This window comes from Vicugna pacos, chromosome 3 (genome assembly GCF_048564905.1).
Source record: "Vicugna pacos chromosome 3, VicPac4, whole genome shotgun sequence".
Classification (NCBI taxonomy): Eukaryota; Metazoa; Chordata; class Mammalia; order Artiodactyla; family Camelidae; genus Vicugna; species Vicugna pacos.
The window spans coordinates 67121125-67145177 of NC_132989.1; the positions used below are offsets into that span (position 1 = coordinate 67121125).

Genomic DNA, 24053 nt, shown 5'->3' on the forward strand with positions numbered 1-24053 from the left:
GTTATAGAGCTTCAATTTTGCAAGATGAAAAGAGTTCTAGAGATGGATGAAGATGACGGCTGCAGAACATTATGAATGTACTTAACACCGCTGAACTGTACCCTTAAAAATGGTTAAAGTGGTAAATTTTATGCTATGTCTATTTTACAACACTAAAAAGAAATTAAACCAATTTTTTTTTAAAAAAGGAGAGAGGTACTGATATATGCTACAACTTGGATGAACCTTGGAAACATTGTTAAGTGAAAGAAATCAGACGAAAAGGTCACATATTATATGATTCTATTTATATGAAATGTTCAGAATAGGTAAATCTACAGACAGAAAATAAATTTGTGGTAGCTTAGGAATGAGAAATGACTGCTAATGAGTACCAAGTTTCCTTCAGGGTTGAGGGAAATGTTCTAAAACTGACTTTAATGAGGGTTGCACAATTCTGTGAATATACCAAAAGTCACTGAGTTACACATGCCAAGTGGGTGAAATAACTCTGGGTTATTTTAAAAAAAAAACTGAGTTGGAGCAATCACCCTGCTTCTGACTAGTGGGCACTCCTCTCCCTTCCTGAGCGTGACTTTTAACAAAGAGCAAAGGTCTTATTTCAACACTGTTCCCCCATTTCCACCTCAGCTCTCCCGTGTTCCTGGTTAAGTCACTGTGGTAACCCTCAATCCTCACCTATCACCACCTCTTCTTCTATAAAAAGAGGACAGTAAGGGTTGTTGGGAAGGCTAAAAGAACTACAAAAAGCCTCTAGGACAATGGCAGGCAAACAGTGGATGCTCATTAACTGCTTGGAGAATTTACTGAAATGCCAAACAGATCAGGTCTATGCAGAGTAATGTAGCAAACAAAGGTAGACAGCCCCAGAAAACACAACATTAACACACAGCAAATTCTGTCAAGTCAGGCCTCTTGTCATGACCCCTTTGGGTAGAAGGAAGAAAAGAGTATCTTCAGATTTATCCTTCCTTTTAGCCATACATCTCCATTTCTACAGTTATTTCCTACTAAGGCTTTCACATGGACCCTAAACCCAAATGTTACCTTTTGAGGAAGGATAGATATCTTACATACTTGATTCACTAAAATGAAACTTTTGTTTTTGCTTTTGCCTCATTTTCTTCACCAAATTTCTTGGGGATAATGAAGAAAGAAGCATTTACTGTCCTCCCTTATCACAAATTGTCTGAGGCCAAAAACTAGGGAAAAATCTGTTCAACTATCTGCACCCAACGTCTCTAGAATTCCAGGAGCTCAGAAATGGTGGTTTTACCCAAAGCCTTTCAGCATTTAGAAAAAGCAGCTACATGATTAAAAAAGACAAGATAGGGGGAAAGTGTAGCTCAGTAGTGGAGTGCATGCTTGGCAAGAAAGAGGTCCTGGGTTCAATCCCCAGTACTTCCATCAACAAGTGAATAAATAAATAAACCTAATTACTTCCCACTGCAAAAAAAAAACTTTTTTAATTAAAAAAAAAAAAAGAACAAGATAGATCTACATTTCCTGACACTGAAAATTGTTCAAAATGTTCTGCTAAGTGCAAAAAAAGTTGCGAATTAGTATACATAATGTAATATAATTTATAAAATATTACTAATTAACTAATTTGTGGGTCTACGTGTGTACATACAGAAGTGTATAAACAGAAACACTTGGAAGAATATACAGCACTCTCCAAAACCAGCAGTAAGCCTTACTGAAAGGGAGGGGTTGTGAGGTCTTTCGCTGTCTACCTTCTACATTTCTGTATTGTTTGAAATTTTCATAACAAGAATGTTTCACTGTTAAAAATCGAGACAAAAATTTGCTAGAGGGAATAAAAGAGAAAACTCAGAGAACTACAGCCAAAATGCAGAACTCCAGCTCTTACCTCTACTCCCCAACCTCCTACCCACACCACCCGTTAGGAAGGGGCCACTCTACTTGAGCACAGTGGTGACTTTTCTCTGCAAAGCAAAAAACGGCCCAACTCTCCAAAAGCCTCCCACCCTCAGGAGAATGCAAGAATATCAGAGCTATGACTGGTGAGAATGAAGAAAAATTGCCCCTGAACTTACCAGGGTTCTCAGACATTAATGAATCACTTCCTCCTTCCTTTTCGTGGACTTTCTTTGCTTTCTTTTTAACAGGCCCATCACTCTCCAGTGGTCTCTTTTTACTTCTGTCCACTTCTGCAACCTATATTGGAAAACGATGTGTTATCTCTAATCTCAAAACTTAATGTATGTAAAGTAATTTAAACCTTACTTCTGAATGACAGCAAGGTCCTTTCCATCCACCCTTCATAGAGTCATCTACGTAGAGCTACGAGTGAACTGTTTTTACCATCATCAGAGACAACGTGGAGACTGGCAGGTCATGAGCCTCAGCAACTCGTGCCCTGCTGAAATTAATTAGAACCAAGGCTGCTACTTTTCTTTCCATCACCTGTCTCAGATTATAAAACCTGAATCACTCTACTTACATATGTTAACTGTCTTTAAGGAAAAAAACTAATAGTTTGACAAGGTGAATTTAGATAGATAATAAAAGAACAGTATCATTTTTGAAATGCTAATTGTAATTTGTTTCATACTCAAACTTGGCTTATGTTCGCTACCGAAGATGCCACCTGATTATGAACTGTCAAAAACTTAAGTCCTTCACCAAATAACCTCTAAATGGTGGGTGGAGAATAAAATCCTGGTGAATTCATGAAAATGTAGACTATGGTCAAAAAACGAGAACAAAAGAGGGGCAATCACTCTATGTAAGAAATGTAAATGAAAGGAGCAAGATTTTGAAACAGCCAAGCTGTCACCCGCATTAAAACTTGAAAGGTGCCTAAAAGCCAATCTGCAATCCCCTTCTGCATTTTCAGTTTGAGAAACAGGGAGCCCCAGTGAGGGCTCACCCTTAGGCTTTCCCCTGTGGCACTGTCCTGGGCTAAAAAAAAAAAAAAACTACTTATTTCACTCAGTTGACGAGTGGTAAGCAACACAAGGGATCCAAGGACTAACCATCATATCGTATCTATACCATCTTAAGAAACTTTATCCACCCAAATTATGTATCAGACCTTACAAGCTAAACTACAAGGGGAGTAGTCACTGGGGAACTACACAATATGACTTTTACCCGTAATAGCTTAAAATATTGAGCAAGGCTGCTGCAGCCTTAAAAACTAATTTAACGGGTTTTCACCTAGTCACCTAATCAAACACATACAAATTAAATACAGCTCGTCTTCCTCCCTCAATCCAGAAAAAAGGGAAGGGGGATGGGGGAAAGGGAAGATGGAGGTTAAAAGATTTATCCTTTGCCTCTACTTTCATCAGAATGGGGGTCAGGAGACCTGAGTTGCTGTCTCAGGACTAGCATTAGGAGCGTGTGTGACCTCAGTCTGTCACCCCAAGTGTGACACTACCCTAACATCTTTGAACCGCGCCTAGGGTGGAAGAGGGCCCGCCTTTCTCCTGGCTCTCCTTCCACAGTCGCGCCCCTTTCTCGTTTGGCCCGTCATCTCACCGCCTCCTCCCGCTCCACCCACAAGCACCGCCCCCGCCCGCCTTGCCCGCCCCCTCTCCACAATAGCCCCGCACCGTTCTAGACCGAACCCACCACCTGTGGAGACAACTGAGGCGGGAAAGTGGACGCTAGGGGCGCTGCGGAGTCAGAGTCAGGGTCCGCCTTCTCGGCTGCACCCGTAGGGGAAGACGTGGATTTCAGACTTCCCGTAGACCGGAAGAATTTGCTCAAAACCGGTTGCCTTGGAGAGGCTGGGCCGGCGGCTGAGGCGTCGCCAGAGGCCAGTTTCCGGCGCGACATTGCAGGGCAGGGAGTGACGGCCCAGGGACCCGGCAGAGCAGAGACAAGAGCGTGAACCCTCGGCCACAGCTCCCCGCCGTCTGCGGGCGCGAGCACGTCGCGACCCCGTGGTGCGCCGGGGCGTGGGGCGGGGCGAGGGCGGGGTGTCGCCTGTACCAATGGGGCTGGGAGGCGGGGGCCTAAGTTTCGCGCCAAGTTTGGCGGGGATTTGGTGTGTCCGGAGAGGGCTGGAAAGTGCTGCCTGCCGCTGTCATGGTTCGTCCGCTGAACTGCATCGTTGCTGTGTCCCAGAACATGGGTATCGGCAAGAACGGGGACCTCCCCTGGCCCCCGCTCAGGTACCTGCTGGGCCGGGGGTGGGCCGAGTGTGCGGAATCCGAGCTGGAGCAGGCTGATCCGGGCACCTGCGCCCTGCCGCGCCCGAGTGGCGGACTCCCCGAGAAGATGGGGTCGGACTCGTGACCTGAGCTGGCTAGAGCTGGACTTGGGCTTCCGTCCGCGTCAGGAGCCTGACGGCAAGTTGTTTTCCGTCCGGCTCCTTCTGCCCGGCGAGGCCTTTCCATGGCGTCCTACCCCAGAGCAAAGTCCTAGTCCTGGACACGCCCCCCGCGCACCGTCTGTCGGGTGCGCGCGAGCTTAAGACCGCGGGATCACGTCCTGAGTAACTGTGTTTCTCTAACTTGCAGGAATGAATTCAAGTATTTCCAGAGAATGACCACAGCCTCTTCAGCAGAAGGTAATGTGGGATTTTTAACTGATTGAAGTTCGCGAAGGGCCTTGCCTGAGCAAGTTTACCAGCTCAAAGTTTACTTAAAAGAAAAAAATTTTCATGTTTTGACTTAACATAAATGTGTATGCAGTTCCCAAGATACATTAAACATTCTTTTTTTTTTGAAAAATTTTTCTTGAAATTTTATGTGGGCGTGTGAGGTATTGAGCAGAATTGGCAGCCAAGTAGAGGCTTCTGTGGAAATTAGCGCTTGCCAAGAAGTCTTTGAAATAGCTGCTGGAAGAGACGATAATGCCTGAATGTTAATGGAGAGGATAAAAGTGCAAAAAACGGGTTACAAGACACTCGATTTGGAGATCAGGAAGTTAAAGGTGATGCAGGAAGGCATCAAGGATGAACTCTCAGATTTTCAGCTTGAGAGTCTGGGTGACATGGAGAATCAAGGAGCGGGGAATAGTGTGCAGCTGTAATGATGACAATTTTGAAGTGCTTTTGGGATATCCGGGATAATTTCAGGCTCAGGGAATTAGGTGAATTGAGCCATTGGAGAGAAGAGGATAACCAAGGAAAAGAATATGGGCATGAGGGAGAGGACCGTTTAAAACCTGAGACTTGTATGTCTGTTCATTGGAGGAGAAATAGCAGAGTAAACAGGGAAACTAAGTCAGAAAGGAGCAGATGCAGCATAACTTTAACATAACAGATGAAAGGTCCTTGGATTTAGCCCTTAGGTCAGTGGTGGAGACAAAATGGCAAGAGAAAGCTAAAGAATTGACATAAACCACTCTCAAGAATTCTAAGTATGATCTGGTAATATGAAGAGCATCCCATGCCTGGCCTGTTTGCTAGTTTTCAGTAAATATATTATTTCTTAGATGAATGATTGAGAGGATACCAAGGATATCTTGACTTTTTTTTTTAACGTCTCACTGTGTCTTTCATCATACCTGAGTTGTTAGGTAAGGTCTGTGCCATTTTCCTCAGGATTCCTCACTTATTGGCTCTAGTTTCAATAATTGATATATCCTTATTGAACACATAAAGCTCCGTCCTTGAAAATAATAGTGCATATTGTACAAGGATACTGTGAATTATAGAGGTTTTTTTGTTTATTCTTGGAGGAAAAAAATTTTTTTCAACCTTTAGAGGTAATATTTGGTTATGAGTAGTGAAGCAAAACATGAAAAATGATTAGTCCTAATAATTGTAGTTCATAAATGTTAGTGTTTTTGTTGAAATAAAATCAAAATAATGATAATTCTTTTCGAAGAGATACATGTACTCCTTTTGATAGTCTGTCAGAACATATCAAGAATCACAGAAATGTGTATGCTCCTTTGATCCAGATATCTGACTCCTAAGTTTTTTTCTCCCAAGTAATTAAACAAAAATGGAAGCTGCATGTATAAGGTTTATGGAAGCGTTCTACTTGAAAGAGAAGCATAGAGGCACATATGATAATGTTTTAAACTAATTGTGTGGAATATTAAGCAGCTATCTTTAAAGAAGTAAGACTATTAACTTAAATCTATAAAGTATACGAATGTGAGTAATCAAGTAGTTACTGCAGTACATATTAGATGCTGAACATTGTTGTAACTCATCAATCCCCACAGTAACTCTAGAAATATAAACTACTGTTATCTCCATTTTATAGATAAGGAAAATAAGCCATAGGAGGTAAACATGATTTGCCTAGTAGATGACAGAATACATTCCATTTGAGCACTCTGACCCAGAATCTTTGCTCTTAACTTCTGCAGTATACATGATTACAGTTGATTAAAATTATATATTGGATGTAAGTTGGCTAAAGCCAAAGGGAAAAGTAGTTACTAGACTTAGATAAAGGATGACAAACAGTAAATTTTGGTAAAGCTGTTTTAAATTTTAATTTTTTAAAGCAGATCCACTAGGTGTCACTATGACAATTATATCTGTGCATGTATAGATGAAGTATATACTTACGCTTATCCATGTGATTTTATAGGTAAACAGAATTTGGTGATTATGGGTAGAAAGACCTGGTTCTCCATTCCAGAGAAGAATCGACCTTTAAAGGACAGAATTAATTTAGTTCTCAGTAGAGAACTCAAGTAAGTACTAAAATACAAATTTAGTACAAGAAAATCATGTCCAATTTCTTATGGTAGAGGTCAGTATATGACAAAATAAAATAGTAGGAATGTAACTATTGATGAAGCCACTTAATACCATAAAGGTGATTTATGCCACATGACAATAACTTGTTCTGTTACTTAAGTGATTGGTTTCATCACCTTGAAAGTTACATTAAATCTAACTATGGTAACAGATTTCCAAGTTTCCTTGAAGCATTATTCAGTAGATTTAAATATCAGTTATAAAATTTAATTTAACAATTTTTTCTAGTCTCACATAAAATCAAAATATACATATTTTAGAACTTGCCAAAATTAAGTGATTATTCCCTCTCTGGACCTAGCTCTGAATGCAATAAGATGTAAATTTTAGGATGAGCTAAAAACTGGTCATAATCTAATGCCCTGTTATTTCTAGTTTACCACAACACCAAGTAGTATTTTATACTTCTCTTCTTTACCCACTGTCTGAAGGTTAAAGACTTCAAAGTTTTGAAATGGAAGCATTTCTTTAGGGATTCTAGGGAGTGTCTCCTGTTGGCCTGTACTAGAAATTTTCCTGTCCACCAATCTACTGTCTAACATCGGAAGAGAGAGTTCCTGAAGCCTGGAAATGCCTGGGGTGAGGAAGGGGAACAGTTTAGGTAGTTGCATTAAGACTGTTCATCAAGTCAACTCCAGTGCTTTGACCTTCACCAAAAGGTTTCCATATCATTTACTTTTCATGTGATGCACACTGATTACTATTTTGTTTCTTTTTGTTGTTGTTTATATTGGTCCTAGCCCACTAAAATAATTTCCTCAGCTTCAAAGGGTTTGGGTTTTTTTGAGGAGTTGGGGGTTCACCTGAATTGTACCTAAAGGGGAAGTTTGGGATTGGCATGGTAATTATTCTTTCTTAGCTAATAATATAATTACAAAAAGAATGGAGTATCCTATATTAGGATTCAACCAGAGCAGCAAAACCAGTAGAAGATAGATAGATAGATAGATAGATAGATAGATAGATAGATAGATAGAAAGAAAGAAAGAAAGAAAGAAAGAAAGAAAGAAAGAAAGAAAGAAAGAAAGAAGGAAAGAAGAAAAATTTTATTGCAGGGAATCACACAATTGTGGGGGCCAGCTGGGCAAGTCCAAATATCTGTAGGGCAGGCCAGGAAGGGCAGGCTGGAACTCTCCAGCAGGGGCTGAATCTGCTGTCACTAAGTAAAATTCCTTTTTCAGAGAAGCCTCAGATCTGTTCTTAAGGCCTTTCAACTCCTTGAATTGGGTCCACCCAGATTAAAGTCATCTAATTATCAGCTTTAATCACATCTACAAAATACTTTCACAGCAACACTTAAATTAGTATCCAAATAACTGAGTACTGTAGCCTCGCCAAATGAACCATATATCAAAGACTATCAAGCCATGGGAGGGAAAAAAACACTACACAGCTGGAGCCCAAGAAGATTCAGGCTTATATATATTTTTTCCCAGATCTCCCAAACCTAGAATGGTATAGGTTTAAAAGCTGGGAGAAAGTATACCAGAATATTTGCAGTGATTGCCTTTGGGTGATGGGGAATATGTTGATGAGCATCTTGCCATCTGCCCCAGTTCTCATTCTCTTGGTTGCTAGGATATTCTGATTATCTCTTCACTTGATAGAATCCAAATTCATAAACTGTATTGCCATTCCCAGAGACTCTTTAATAACATATTCTTGAATACTACTTAAGTTTATTTATGGCTAGCTTGAGCTAAAACAAACATAAATCTCAGTTGGAGAGCTGTTCAGTTGAGCTAGCATATCTCCTCAAATGATGAGTCTCATTTTATGACCCTCCTGTGGTGTATGTAATTGGATTTGGTTGTTTCTTAACGTATTTATATATCACATTTGTTGGTACATTTCCCTTTTTTTTTTTTTCAATGGCAGAGAGAAAATTTTAAATCTTTGTTATCAAGCACAGCAAGGAAATAGGGATACCAGTTAGGAAAAAGAGACAGAATTTATTTTTTGTCCTTCCTTCTGCTTCCCAACTTGCTGGTCGGTTCCACACATCCTGAGCACCTGCTGTGTGCTGGGCATACTAGGTCCTGAAAAAAAGGGGAGAGATTTACATACGAAAATAACTATTGCTCTCAGGTTTTTAGAAATACTCAGTTTTTCACCACCACCCCCCAGTGTAAGAGGAAACTGAATCCTCCAGGTAACCCCCAAATTTGCTGCCAGATACTGGTCATTTTGGGCAACTATTTTCTCAATAAAGTATAGGGAAAAATGCTTTTCCAAAGCTTTCTAGACAATCAATCAGGTTCTGACTGTAATAAAAGAAATATTACGCAGCCACATTTGGAAAACAAGCATTTTCTCAAAATGTTAGACATAGAGTCATCGTATGGCCCAGCAACTCCACTCCTTGATATATACACAAAAGAAATGAAAACATGATTACACAAAAAGTTCTATGCAAATGTTCACAGTAGCATTGCTCATAATAGCCAAAAAGTGGAAACATCCCAAATGTCCGTCAGCTGATGGATAAATGGATAAACAAAATGTGCTACATCCATGCAACTGAATATTATTCCACAATAAAAGGAATGAAGTACTGATACATGCTACAACATGAATGAACTTTGAAAACAGTATACTGAATAAAAAAGCCACACACAGAAGGCCACATGATTCCATTTACATGAAATGAGATTTCCAGAGTAGTCAAATCTGTAGAGACAGAAAGTAGATTAATGGTTGCCTGGGAGTAGGGAGTGACTGATAATAGGTACAGGGTTTCTTTTAGGGGTGATGGAAATGTTCTAAAAGTGGATAGTGATGATGATTCTACAACTATAGGAATATAATTTTAAAATATAATCACTGAGTTATACACATTAAAAGGGTGCACTGTGTAATGTGTGACATATCTCAATAAAGAAGTTTTTTAAAGTCTTTGGAATCAAAAATCAAAAAAGTTTTACTGCAGTGCTGTCACTTTGACAGCATCTTTAGAAAATCCAAAATTGCCTGCTTGATAGAAGATACTGTAAACTGTCTTCAATCCATGAAAGTTATATAATTTTTTATGGCTTTGCTCTCATTCTCCACAGTGATTAAAACTTTGTCCTCTTCCTAAAGCTGCAGTTCTCTCTCCCACCACTTAACGTACTTGGTGTGGCAAAGACTTACCGACCTGGCTTCTAATACCTGCTCTTTACTACTGCCCATTACCTTTGCACTTTAGGCTTTGTTAACTTTAAGCCTAGCTTAACCTCAACTTTCTTATCTACTGAATGGGATTAGTAATGACAACTTCTTTTTTTCTTTTTAAAAATACTTGGGATGGGTAATTTGGTTTATTTTATTTATTTATTATTTTTAGTGAAGGTGCTGGGGATTGAACCTTGTGCATACTAAACACACACTATACCACTGAGCTCTACTGTCCCTGCCCACGACAACTTCTTAGGGTAATTCTGAGGGTTAATTAAAATCTTATATGTTAAGTTTCTAGCACACAGAAGGTACCCTAAAAATGTCAGGTCCTACTCCCTCACCTGTGCTACTTTAGCAAAATTACCTTGTTTTATAGCTTACAGAAAATACTAATATTAACAAGACCACAATGAACAAGCTCATTTACTCATTTTCACCTTAACGTATCACTTTTTCTTCCCTCACTCTTGAGGCAAAAAAAAATCCCCTGCTTTTAAATTCAATCCCTTCCTCTGCACCGTTTTATTCTAGACTCCATTTTTTTCTGTCCTCAGGACCTTGCTCTGTTGTCCTACCCGTTACTATTTTAAACCTCATCACAAATTACTTCTCTGCTTAATTTTCTTGGAGCTTTCTTGGGTTAAATAACCTTAATGTAAGCCTCAAAAATATCTATAGTGGTCTGTCACTTCTGTGTTGTGCTCATGTTTTTATGTCCTTTGAGACTCAGCTGAGGGATCAGACCCCAGAGAGTGTCCTCCCTCTCACTGGACCCAGATGACGCACAATTCTGTGGCCATCTAGCATCCTCCCACACATCCCCACTGCTGACATACTTTTCTGCCTCCCTGCACCAATCTTTTTGGTGCAGGAAGTGCAATTTTTTTTTTATCTCTACTTCTGGCATCTAGTATATCTCCTAGCAAAGTAGGGGTTCGAAAATTCAATCTAATAAATGGCCCCATAGGTGTTATATAAAAATAGGGTCCTCCCACATAACGCCGCTTTGTAACCTGCCTTTTTTTCCCCACTTGATATATTAGAAGATTAATTTCTATAAATTTTTTATTGACTACATAGTATTCAATTATGAGGATGAAATATATTTGAACCAATTTTTTTAACATTTTTTATTGAGTTATAGAGATTTTGCAATGTTGTGTTTGAATCAATCTTTAATAGTTGGAAAAAATTGGGGGTTTTTTGTTGTTTTGTTTTTATACTTTTAAAATTTTTTTTAAATATTTTTTCTGGGGGGAGGTCATTAGGTCTATTTGTTATTATTATTTTATAAATATATATATGTGTGTGTGTGTGTGTGTGTGTGTATATATATATATATATATATATATATATATGTATTTTAATGGAGGTACTAGGGATTGAACCCAGAACCTCAGTGCATACTAGGCATGTGCTCTACCATTTGAGCTATACCCTCCCCTCTTGGAAATCAATGTTTTTAAAGACTGAGTATTAAAGGTTTTAAATGGAACATATTTCTGAGCTCTGGTTAGGATGTGATTCTAGCCTAGGGTTTTTCTGTTTTTAAGTGTTTTCCCAACAGCCCTCAGGGAAATTGGGCTAGAATTCTGCCATCCTCTTTCCCATCAGGCACAATAGAAAGAATAATGTTTCTGTAATACACTGGGGTAATCAAATGAGGCTACTCACGGCCAGAAAGCCCTGGTCTGAGGGCTCTGCCTTAACTCGGCCCTCGTCTGAGGGAACCAGAATCCGACACCTTTGTAGCCCACGGCCACCATTTGAAAATCTATTGTCTACATAAAAAGTTGTAGCTCAGCCCCAAAGTCAGGCTGCTGGAGTTCTAGTATGAAGGGGTTTTATAGAAACTATGTGTAATTCTTTCTTTTAACCTCAGGGAACCACCACAAGGAGCTCATTTTCTTGCCAACAGTCTGGATGATGCCTTAAAAGTTATTGAGCAACCAGAATTAACAAATAAAGTGGACATGGTTTGGATAGTGGGGGGGAGTTCTGTTTATAAGGTAAGTAAAATTATCTGTGAATATGAAGAAATAGTCTACCCTCTTTCTTGCAGCTTCCCTACTATCTGAACTTGAAAAAATTAAGCCATGAGCAAAGGAAGTACATTATTTCTCCTGTAAGTTAGACATATTGTCAATTTGAATTATTCGGTTTTTGAAACTATCATACAATCTAAATGAAAATGTAAAAGTAAGTCTTTAGGTCAATTCCAGTCTCTTTTCAATTCAAAATAGTTGCTGTTTCCAGTTTTCAAAACATTCTAAATCCTTCCTGAGAACTGTGCTTGCACTGCATTGTTTTCTCCTCCCTGGATGTGTACACTGAACTATCCCATTTACTTCAAGGATAAATATGTCTCTTACTGAAAAGGGGCTGTGGCTCTAGTTGATACACACTGACTAGATGTATATGAACTTGTTAAAAAGCAGAAGACTTTCCCTCAACGATTTTCATATAAAGTGAGAGTATAGGGAATGTGTTATATGATTTCATATCGTAAAGGAAGACGCTATGTTAAATAGAAAATATTCCTTTTTCTTGATAGCAAATGACTTCCAGCTTTAAAAATTTTTGAGGGTAGTAAACAGAATTTTGTAACACTAATGAAAGATTAACATTTATGGAGAGGAAAAATAATCAGCCTCTACCCTTTGGTGGTTTATGGTAACAGAAACACTGAAATTATTTTAGAAAGAAGAGGTATATCAGAATTCTAGGTGGATTATAAAAACTATTTCTTAGGTTCCTGTTTCTACAACCTCTTATTTTCTCCATTTGTAATGGGGAAAATGGACATTTTCCTTTGATCTTTTCAGCCAAGTATGAATTTCTAAGAAAACAGTGACTATCACATTTTGAATGATTCAGTACCCTAATCACTTGAAAATGTATTCTTTAACCAGTATAAATACTTAAATACATTTATATAATTTGATATATCTATACATATATAAATAATAAAGAAACAATCTCTACATGATAATTTTGTATTATCCACCTACCTCACACACAGTGACTTGTAAAACATTCAGGTCTACCAGCCTGTTTTTGTAAATAAAATTTCCTTGGAACACAGCCACATCCATTGGTTTAGTGTTGCCTGTGGCTACTTTTGCCTACAAAGCTGAGAAATCTTATGGTTCACAAAGCCTAAAATACTTACTGGCTGACGCTTTACAGAAGAAGTAGGCCACATGTCATCAACTTTCATGCAAACCTTCAAATGATGCTGTGGTTAGTCCTATTCATTTTTTCTAGTCTTCATAGAGTAAGAATTGGTAGAATATTGATTTGGCTGGCAAGAGAATATATGATTTAATGTGAGCCATAGTACTGAAAAAAGTAAAATTTGTTCTATGCTCTTACATGGAATTTTAAGGATTACAAACACTTGAAATGATATGTATATGTTTTTGGTTTTGGTTTTGATTTTCCTGTAAGCTGTTTCAAAATCAAGAGTTGCTGCTTTCTTAGAGTTGCAGTTAGAACTCCTGACTTTTTATTAGAATTTTAAGGTATTTGTTCCAGGACAGTTTTTTCTGTAGAAACTGTCAACAGGACTGTAGGCAGTAGTAGAAAAGCAATTAACAATATAAGGCCAAATGCAATCATTGGCAATAAGGGACAGAATAAATCACCTATTAGCATTATAACTATCTGCTGAGAAATTAAAGCATTATTAAATTTTATATAAATGTACTAAGTATGCCCTTGGGATTTTCAGTAGTCCAGGTTTGATGAAATTATATCCATATATCCAAATTCATCCAAGATGAAATCTTATCCATATATACATATGTACATTTTTCTATGGAGTGTAACTAGATAATTTGCGGGTTTTAATTCTTAAACAAGAACCATAAGAACAAAAGACAAAATTGAATGCTTAAATGAAAAAAGAGTTCATGTAAGCAAACTAGAGCCCAGAATATATTTGAACTCACCCTTGTAATTATTGATAATGATTAGTACCATTCTCAACTAAGTCATACTTTTCAGGGCCCCAAACTAAACAATAGGATAACTAATTAAATAGCATGCTTTGGAGGTAACAAGTTATGTAGCATGTCCTTACAAACTTGACTATGTAATAAGAACAAAAAAAATTAGAATTTCTATGTCTTTTGACACAGATAAATAAGGAAATTGATGCCTTTTGTTCTGTTTCAAAGGAAGCTATGGACAAGCCAGGCCATCTTAGATTATTTGTGACAAGGATCATGCAGGAATTTGAGAGTGACACATTTTTTCCAGAAATTGATTTGGGAAAATACAAACTTCTTTCAGAGTAAGTAGAATGTTATTAATTTGTCTGAAGCAACTTTGGATTTCCTGCTTAAGAATTACAGGAAAGAAAATGTCTCTTCAGATTGAATTTGAGGTAGTAATGTGTTATATAGACAAATACTGTAGGAATTTTTGGATATCTGCTTTAACAGACTTGAGAATGTTCAGGATTTAATGATGTTACTGAAATCTAGAGTAGTCACTAGTTCATTCTATGAGATCTGTGGCTATTAAGCATCAGACATTGCCTTAGGCACTGGGGATACAGTGTTTACCAAGACAGGTGCTGTCACTCCTCTCCAGGACATTACATTCTGTATAGTAGTGGAGGAGGGTGGCAAATAGCAGATAAACATCAAGAGTTGCTGTTGGTGAATTGAAATATTGTAATATGGTAGATACTGTGTAGCCTGAGAAGTCCTCTCTGAAGAGTGATTCCACATGGAAATCTAAATAGTAAGAAGCCAGCCATGCAAAGAGCTGAGAAGAGCATTCCAGAAACCAGAAATAGCTAGTGCAGAGGCCTGCAAGCAGGAACAAGCCTGGCATGCTCCCTGAGCCTGAAAGCCACTGTGAGCAAGGGGGAGGCCAAAAGGGATCGGACCAAGTGTGGGTTTAGAGGGTTCTGAATAGAGAGTGACACAGTTCTGTTTATGGGGAATGGACTGGAGGGGACAGGAGTAAAGCGGGGGGGGGCAGTTACAGTAGTTCTGGTGAAAGATGAGGGGACTCGGTCTGCAGTGGGGGAGGTGGAAGAAGAGGTTACACTTGCTTTACTATGCAGTTGTGATTTTAGCATGAAACTGATTTTGAAACCATTTTAGTTTAAAATGTTTAGTTTTCAGCTGTTGGCAATGAAGAGTAAAAGATTAATTATATCAGTACTTCTAGACTGGCTCTTAACGCATTCTTTCAGATATTCTTAGTTGAATTCAGTCATTATTCTTTGAATGCAAGTTTGATTTTAGAAATACCTCCTAAAAGAACAATCAGAGCCAAATCAGAATAAATGGATGGCCCAACTTTAGAATAATAGTATATTACTTTGTAGAGTAATAGGTAATGGCCTTGAATCAAATGAAGTGTGTGACTGATTTTCCCGGCTTTTAAGTAGCTCTAAAAAAAAAAAAAAAACCCTGAAAATTCTAAGAACTCTAAAAAAGCTGAAGTATAGGCTTTAGCTTATGGTCTCCAAAAGTAACTGCTTAGAAAAATCACACTTGCTGTTTTCACATATATTTATATAAAAATCAACTGTGTTTCTTTGTCCCACCTTATTCTCTCTTGTACTGCTTACATTGCTGATTCTCACATTAAATGAATATTAATCTCTGCTCTCTCTCATTTCTTACCTTTCCCTTTGCTTACTAACAAAAAGAATGGATTACTATGTGAATCAGCTACATATTAACGTTTCCAAACCCTATTGCTCTCAATCAGACCTCTTTCCAAAGCTGTGACCCTTCAGGATCCTTGATAAAACAAATACAATTATGGCTCTGACTTTTAGAAAAGGCAAAGTTAAAACATCTTTACTGAGGAATGATTCACACACACAACATTCACTCATTTAAAGTATGTAGTTCAGTAGTTTTAGTATATTCAGAATTGTGTAACCATCACCATAATCTGAAGGTCAGAACATTTTCACTACCCCCCCCCAAACCCTGTACACATTAGCAGTTGCTCTCCATCCCCCTCCTAGCTCTAAGAACCACTAATCTATTTTTGGTCTCTACAGATATGCCTATTGTGGATATTTTATATTAACAGAATCATATGAGGTCTTTCTTGGAATTGGCTTCTTTCACTTAGCATACCGTTCTCAAGGTCATCCATATTGTAATAGGTACCAGTATTTTATGCCAAAAAGTATTTCATTGTAATGGATTTACATTTTATTGATCCATTCACCAATTAGTAGACATTTAGTTTATCTCCACTCTGGCTAACATAATGCTGTTGTGAACATTCATGTACAAGTTTTTGTGGGGATGTATATTTTCATACCTCTTGGGTATAATCTGGAAGAAGAATTACTGGGTCATATGGTGACTCTGTGTTTAACAAGTCGAGGAACTGCTGAACTTTTGATAATGTGACTGTGCCTTTTTACAGTCCCACCAGAAATGAGTGAGGATTCCAGTTTCTCCATATCGTTGCCAACACTTGTTATTGTCTGCCTTTTCTGGTTATAGCCATCCTAGCTGGTATGAGGCGGTATCTCAATTGGGGTTTTGATTTGTATTTCCCTAATGACTAATGATGTTGAGCATCTTTTCAGGTGCTTATTGGACATTTGTATATCTTCTTTGGAAAAATATCTATTCAAATTCTTTGCCCATTTAAAAAACGGCAAAAAAAAAACTTTCTCTTATTGAGTTTTCAGAATATTTTTGAATATTCTGAGTGTGGGTCCTTTATCAGATATATGAGTTGAAAATATTGTCTCCCATTATCTGAATTCTTTTCACTTTTGTAATTAATCTTTTGTTTTTCATAATCATTTGCATCACAAAGGTTTTTAATTTTGATGTCCAATTTTTCTAATTTTTTTCTTTTGTCACTTGTCCTATTGGTATCATACTTAAGAAACCATTACCTAATCCAAACTTAGAGATTTATTCCTGTGTTTTCTTTCAAGAGTCATATAGTTTTAACTCTTAATTTAAGTCTGTGATCGTTTGAGTTAATTTACATATTGTGTAAGGAAGAGGTCCAAGTTCGTTCTTTCGTAAGCAGCTATCCAGTTGTCCTCGCACTGTTTATTGAAAAGACTATTCTTTCCACCCATTGAATTGTTTTGGCACGGCTGTCAAAAATCAGTTGACCATAAATGTGAGGGTTTATTTCTGGACACTCTGTTCTGTTCGACCTACATGTGTATCTTTATGCCAGTACCACACTGTCTTGATAACTGCAGCTGTGTAGTAACCTTTGCGATCTGGAAGTACAGGTCCTCCAGCTTTGTTGTTGTGACTCTTTTGTGTTCTTTGCATTTCCATGTGAATTTTATGATCAGCTTGTCAATTTCTGCCAAAAAGCGAGCTCGGGTTTTGATAGAGATTGTACTGTATCTGTGGATCACTTTGGAGAGTATTGCCATCACAGTAATATTAAGTCTGCCAAACCATGAACATTTGATGTCTTTCACTTTATTTAGGTCTTCCTTAATTTCTTTGCTAAACTTATTCTTGAGTATTTTGTTCTTTTTGATGCTATTATAAATGGAATTGTTTTCTTAATTTTATTTTCAGACTGTTTATTGCTAATGTATAGAAATATAGTTGATTTTTGTTCATTGATCTTTTATCCTCCAACCTCAGTGAACTCATGTATTCTAATTGTTAATGGATTCCTTCCGGTTTTCTATACAGAATATATCACTTGCAAATAGAGATAGTTCTGCTTCTTCCTTTCTAATCTGGATGTTTTTAATTTCTTTTTCTTGCCTAGCTGCCCTGGCTAGAACCTCCAGTACAACGTTGAGTAGAAATGGCAAGAGCAGGCATCCTTGTCTTGTTCCTGATCTTAGAGGGAAAGCATCCGTTAAATCTGATGTTAGCTGTGGGTTTCTCATACATGTCCTTTATCACATTGAGGAAGATCTCTTCTATTTCTAATCCATTGAGTGTTTTTATCATGAAAGGGTATTGGACTTTGTCAAATATTTTGAGTCTATTGAGATGATTATGCGGTTTTTGTCTTTAAAAAGACAAAATATACTAATTAATACTTAATACACTGTTAATATGGTAATTACATTAATTTTTCTACTAAACCAACCTTGCATTTTTGGGATAAATCCCACTTGGTAGTAGCATATAATGCTTTTTATAGGTTGCTGAATTCGGTCTGTTAATATTTTGTTGAAGATTTTTCCATTTATATTCATAAGGATATTGGTCTGTAGTTTCTTTGTGTAATGTCTTCATCTAGTTTTGGTGTCAGGATAATGACAGAATTGAGTTGGGAAGTGCTCTCTCCTCTTCTCCATTTTGGAAGAATTTGTGAAGGATTAGTATTAATTCTTAAGTGTCTTAAAAATTTTTAATGTGAGTATATTGAGATAGGAAATTGCTCCAAAATGGACAAGGCTATGGAAGAAAACAAAAAAATCCTTTCTTCCACTGCAGCATTTGATGGTCATCTTACTTTCAAGCCTGTGCTAACATAGTAACAGCCTTTTTAACATAGGCTGGAGGGAATCCCTTAAGGGATAAAGGGAGATCTGTAGTAAATCCATCTTTCATGAAATAGAAGAAAAGGAAACCTGAAGCAAAGAATATACTTTGTTCCTGGCCGTGTGTAACACTGCTCAATTCTGGAGCTTTCTTTCCAACTCAGTGGACACTGGGCAACTTAGACTTGCTCTCTCCTGTCCAGAAATGAATTCTGATCACTCTTTACTCCCCTTTGTTCTTTCCCCACAGCTACCCATGTAGTCTAGACCACCATTAGCCCACCCATAGGCCTCTTGTAGTTATACATAGTTTTCAGTCCAAACACAGTATCTTTTATTAACACCACACTTCCTGGTAATAAAAGCACTAGTATAATGAAATAAAGATGAAAGGGGACTACAGTGAAGCAAGAAGAGAATAAATTAAAATGTAGATGAAGTCACAAGTGGTAGAAGTCTAAAAGCAGAGTATTAACAAAGATGGTTTTACTTTGTATCTCCCTTTTTTCCCAGTGGGTCACTGTCTAAGCAGTTTTTTGTTTTTTGTTTTTTTGACAGCACCATGCCAGCCTGTCTTCTAAGGCTCTGCCCTCATTTATCTTGCCTGAAAGAAATCTTTCTATCTCAAACTATTTCACACTAGGCTGCAACCAAACCAGCAGGGCAAAATATTTTGTACCAGTAGTTTTCCCAATTAATGAGCCCCAAACAGGCTTTCTCTAGTTAACAACCTTCCACATGACCATTTAGCCAAAGAAGATTCAAGACCAGAAGAGGCCTCTGAAGCAGTAAGTAGTTGGCTTCAGAGCGGGGACAGATGCCCATGACCAGTGGACAGCTTGAAGTAGGTTTTAGGTGGGCTGACATTTCCCCTTCTGTTCCCATTATTTCCTGACTGTCCAACAGGATCCTGGCATATTTGTCCACATCATTTGTACACCCTTCCCCACCTCCTGAGCTTGTGCTTCCTGTAGAGTCATCATTTTGTTTCAGTTTGATTTGGTCAATATAGATACCTGTTTCATGAACTCTGTTCACCTCTCTTTTAGACCTTCCGTCAGATCATCTCTGTGTTACTCTCATGATCCTTTCTCAGTTCACCTGGATCTTACGTTTATTCGTATTAATTTGCTTCCTTAATGCTTGAAGATTCTAGAAGGGAGTCTGGGTGGTTCATAGCAAATAGGTGGCATTTCCAAATCCTGTTAGACTTAGAGCTCAAAGGAGGCTTTTAGACAGTTTGTTCTTCAGAGAAGTTTGGAATTATGATTAGGAGGTAGTGATAGTCATTATTAAAACAGACTGAATGTGTGGCTGTGGAAAGTAAAATTAATCTTAAACAGAATGAAATTGTAGTTTCACAGAGAAGATGACCATTAATACCATAGCTACTGACTGTATCCAGCCAATAACATAGTTATTTCTAAGTCATTATTATTCATGGTTTTAGAAATAACCTTGACTGATACTTGCTTTTATCTTATTAACTGACAGTCTTGAGACACTTGAGAATTTTACACACAAAAAAATGTAAATGTTGCTTTTGGTGATTCATCTAAAGAAACTAAAATTGTGGTTTAAAGGTGGCCTAGTAAAATCATTTCTTTAAAAAAAAGAAAAAACTATACAGCTACTAAAACAGTGGAACAGAAACAGCTTAGGAAATGGTTAATAAATAGGAACATAGTTTCTTCCTCTGAAATATAAATTATTCACATTTTTCTTTTCCATACACATTATTATGCTGTTGTTTCATGTCTCCAGTTACTTTTTATCAAAATGGCATAATCTCTAATTACTCAACAAAAGGTTATTATTCAGCATTGTGTTAGATATAAGAGATTTAAAATTTTTCCTGTATTATCTCTGCCTACAGTGATGTCAGAAAGTGGGATGAAACAAATACTAATGGGTAACATTTGTAGAGCACTTAATGTATTATCATGCACAATGCTAAATTCTTTATAAGGATGAAGACTTTATTGATAGCCAAGTGTTGCACAGCAGAGCCAGAGTCAAACACAAGCCTGATTAAAGCAAGTGTTCCTGAGCCCACCCCCACCTTGAGCATATTGGGTCCTGTCAGCACAATACTGTAGAAGTGTACCAAGATCAGGGTTGTCGATGGGAGTGGTCAAACAGCCTTCAGCGGGAAGACCTGGGTTTTGGTTTTTTGATGGTGGAGGGGTTCAGTGAAAAATAACTTTTATTATAGTTAAAAATACAACATGAGATCTAGTCTCAACAAATGTTTAAGTATACAATACAGTTTTGTTAACTGTCGGCAAGGTGTTACACAGAAGACCTCCAGAACTTACCTTGTATAACTGTAACTTTGTATGCCCTTTGAACAGCTACTCTGTTTCCTCCTTCCTCCACCCTCTGTCAACTACCCTTCTACTCTCTGTTTCTACAAGTTTGACCATGGTAGACATCTGGTAGAAGTAGAACCATGCAGTATGTGTTCTTTTGTGACTGACTTATTCCACTTAGCTAAGGTCCCCCAAGTTCATCAATGTTGTTGCACATGGCAGGATTTCCTTCTTTTTTAAAGCTGAATGATATTCCATGGTATGTATATACCACATTTTCTGTATCCATTCATCTGTCACTAGACATTTAGATTGTTTCTGTATCTTGGCTCTTGTGAATATGGAAGTGCAGGTATCTCTTCAAGAGCCTGACTTCAGTTATCAAAAAACCTAGAGATGGGTTTTGGTGAGGATGTGGAGAAATTGGCACTCTTGTACACTCATGGTAGGAGTGTAAAATGATGCAGCCACTAGGGAAAAGAGGAGGATGATTCCTCAAAATACCAAAAATAAAGCTGCTCTATGATCCAGCGACCCCACTTCTAGGTATGTACCACAAGAGGGCCTGGGTTTTGACTTAGAAGCTGGAGGGAATACAGACCTACATGAACATTAGGGAGTAGAAAAGATCAGATAAGCAGTGATGCTGGTAAAGGATCTGCATTAAGCCACACACAGGGGAATTAGATTAGTGTGATGTCCAGTGATTAAACAAATCAAGAATTACCATGCACCACACATAACTTCAGTTCCACTCTAACAGCTAAAAGTTGTATTTTATTTTTCCTTGACCCACACAGGAAATTTGATACCAAGTGTAAGACTTGGAAAAAGTTCTTAAGAAATTTCATATTAGCTGGGTGATAGAGTGAAAAGATAAAAGAAACTGCTAAAAGAAACTGCTAACAGTGGTTAGTTTAGGGGAGAAAAATTAGGAGTCAAAAGGAGAGGAGGAAGGCTTACACTTTTTCATTTTCTAACTTTCTGTATAGTTTGAGATGTTTTTATACTATTTGCATGTGTAGTGTATTTGCACAATATCTAAGTATACATCTTTTTCTTTTACAGATATCCAGGTGTTCCTTCTGATGTCCAGGAGGAGAAAGGCATTAAGTACAAATTTGAAGTATATGAAAAGAACAATTAAAAATGTTTTTTGATCTATTTCAAGTTCCCCCTTCCCCCCAAAATACATATTTTTTTCTTGTAAACACTTGTTGACTTTAGATCTGTGGATAATTATTTCTAAGCAGTATGCTTTTATTCCCCATTAGTCTTAACTAGACTGTGTCAGATACCATTTGTGAAACATTTCTTGCTAGAACTGTCTGCATGCTCCTCAAGGGCCAGGAATGGGTCACTGGCACCTGCCTAGGGTAGTTATCTATCAAGACAGACAAAAGTGGGAGAGTCGCCTGGTAGCATGAGATGAAACCAGGGCCTGTAGAGATAGGGGCTAGACATGAGTCCAAAGGTCAGAAATGGATTATAAACAGAACTCGGGTATTAAAATTAGATCAGAAGAGGGACTGTGAATTACTCCATGTATATCAACTTCTGAAAAAGGTTCTGTTCACTTAGATATAGAATCAGTAAGTAGAGAACTCCAGGATATTCCATAGGAATAGTAAAGGGGCAGATACAAGACTAGCTTTTTGATGGTTAAAAGAGAAGATCTAAGAGCTTTAAAAACTGTTTCTGATCTTCCAGTGAGATTCCAGGTGTTAAAATGATAGAACAAGATTGGGTGCTCTATACAAAAAACAAAAAACAAACAAACAAACAAAAAAACCCAGAGTCATCTAATATCAAGCATAATGGCTAAAGTTGAAAATCCAAATAGGTAATGAATTGAGAGTGAATATTGCTAGAAACCAAAATTAGTGAGTTTGAAACTAAACTTCACAGAATTAAAAGGGATTTGGATTACTGGATTATTTGCATAATTAAATATCAAAAAATAGCATTTTCTGCCTTATAAATTGGTACAACCTTTTTAGAGTATAAGTTAGTAATATCAATTAAAATTCAGAATATTCTAGGTTTGGACCCAGAACTCCCACTTCTAGAAATTAATCCTGATCAAAGAGATGACCCAAGAGTATTTGTTGCAATATTTTTTTTTAAACTTAGGAACAGCCCAAATGTTGATTAAGAGATAAGTAACCACTATGTCTATAAAATGCAGTATCTGTAGCAGTTAAAAAGAATGAAGTACTGACAGAAAAAAATGGCAAAGATTGTTAAGTGAAAGAAGTAAATTGGGTATACTAAAAAATTTTAATAAATGTTAATGTGTGGAGAAAAGCATGCTGCAAACTGCTGACATATCCGAGTTGGAAGTGTTATTTTCTGCTTTAGGTATGTCGGTTGTGATTAGATTTTTTTGAGGCGTGCTTATTTTCATGAAAAATTACTTAAGATAATAAATTGAACTCTTAATGTTTGGCAGTAAAATTAGGATACAGAACATTGAGAATAAAATCTATAGAGGAGGGGAAAAAATCACAAAGAATACGAATTAATACTGAATAAACTTACAGACCACAAGAAAACTGGTGCTCTCTGCAAGGAACATAACCAGAAAACTATTAGCATCCAGAATTTATAGATCTCAGATACCGGTAAGTAAAAGAAGCAAGCCATTTAGAGAAGAGGAAATTCAAATGGCCAAAAATATATGCAAGGATGTATGTTCCAACAGTAATTAAGGAAATGCAAACTAAAACTACAGTGAGGACTATCCACACACATTAGATGTGGCATTTTTGCCAGTACTTTACGTCAGACTATTAAAATGTTGGCAGTATTAAGGATGAAGATTCACATACCCTTTAACCCAGCAGTTTCACTCATGGATCGATACCAAGAGAAAACCTCTTTTATATATATATATATATGTGTATGTATGTGTGTGTGTATATATATATATAGAGAGAGAGAGAGAGAGAGATTTGTAGAAGAATGTTGCAACCTTGTTTGTAATAGTGGAAAACAAAACAACCTGCAAATCCTGTGACAAGAAAATGAGTACATTACTGTCTTACATTAGGTTTCCCCCAAAGCAGATCCTGAGACTAGAATTTGAGTGAAAGCAGTTGATTTGGCAGGTGATACCAGAAAGCACCAGTTGTATGTGAAAAAGTAAAACCAGGAAGATAACGCCAGTTCAAGGTCAGTGAGCAGGTTCCCACTGGCTAACAAACTCAGTACTGCTCAGATATCTGGGAAACGGGGGGGAAGAAAGCTGGAGTATTTGCCCCCAACTCATCATTGCTTAGGGGTTTTTCCCAGGGTTGTCAATTCCCTGCCCTGCACAGGGACTGAACACACTCCAGCAGCTGGATAGAGCCCCAGGAGTTTGCATTAAGGCTGCTGGCAAGCATAGGAACAGCGAATG

The 24053-nt window shown here is 37.6% G+C and overlaps 2 protein-coding genes across 4 annotated transcripts in view; one reads left to right on the forward strand and one right to left on the reverse strand.

Moving 5' to 3' along the window:
* MSH3 (mutS homolog 3) overlaps positions 1-3866 on the reverse strand; it is a 137599-nt gene extending 133733 nt beyond the window's left edge. Inside the window, exons 1-2 of the mRNA XM_072958444.1 lie at positions 3604-3866; positions 2061-2181 (exon numbers count right to left, since the gene is read on the reverse strand). Of these exons, the coding sequence (XP_072814545.1) occupies positions 2061-2181; positions 3604-3810 (328 nt within the window). The 5' untranslated portion in view covers positions 3811-3866. The remainder of the gene's footprint in view (positions 1-2060; positions 2182-3603) is intronic.
* Positions 3747-21864, forward strand: DHFR (dihydrofolate reductase). 3 transcript variants are annotated; one of them, XM_072958445.1, is made up of 6 exons: positions 3747-3920; positions 4497-4546; positions 6531-6636; positions 11745-11871; positions 14044-14159; positions 21722-21864. In XM_072958445.1, the coding sequence occupies exons 2-6, from the start codon at positions 4522-4524 to the stop codon at positions 21798-21800; spliced, it is 453 nt and encodes a 150-aa protein (XP_072814546.1). In that variant the 5' UTR covers positions 3747-3920; positions 4497-4521; the 3' UTR covers positions 21801-21864. The 3 variants fall into 3 exon arrangements, with proteins under 3 accessions (XP_072814546.1, XP_006197675.2, XP_072814547.1); XM_006197613.4 differs by lacking the exon at positions 3747-3920 and adding an exon at positions 3957-4148; XM_072958446.1 differs by lacking the exon at positions 3747-3920 and adding an exon at positions 4189-4325.
* Positions 21865-24053: the final 2189 nt, after the last annotated feature.

Bases quoted from the DNA above. Each gene is read 5' to 3' on its own strand.
- DHFR (XM_006197613.4), top strand. From the start codon at position 4,063: ATGGTTCGTCCGCTGAACTGCATCGTTGCTGTGTCCCAGAACATGGGT. The intron at 6,637-11,744 runs GTAAGTACTAAA...TTTTAACCTCAG, and splicing joins GTTCTCAGTAGAGAACTCAA to GGAACCACCACAAGGAGCTC. The intron at 14,160-21,721 runs GTAAGTAGAATG...TTTCTTTTACAG, and splicing joins AAATACAAACTTCTTTCAGA to ATATCCAGGTGTTCCTTCTG.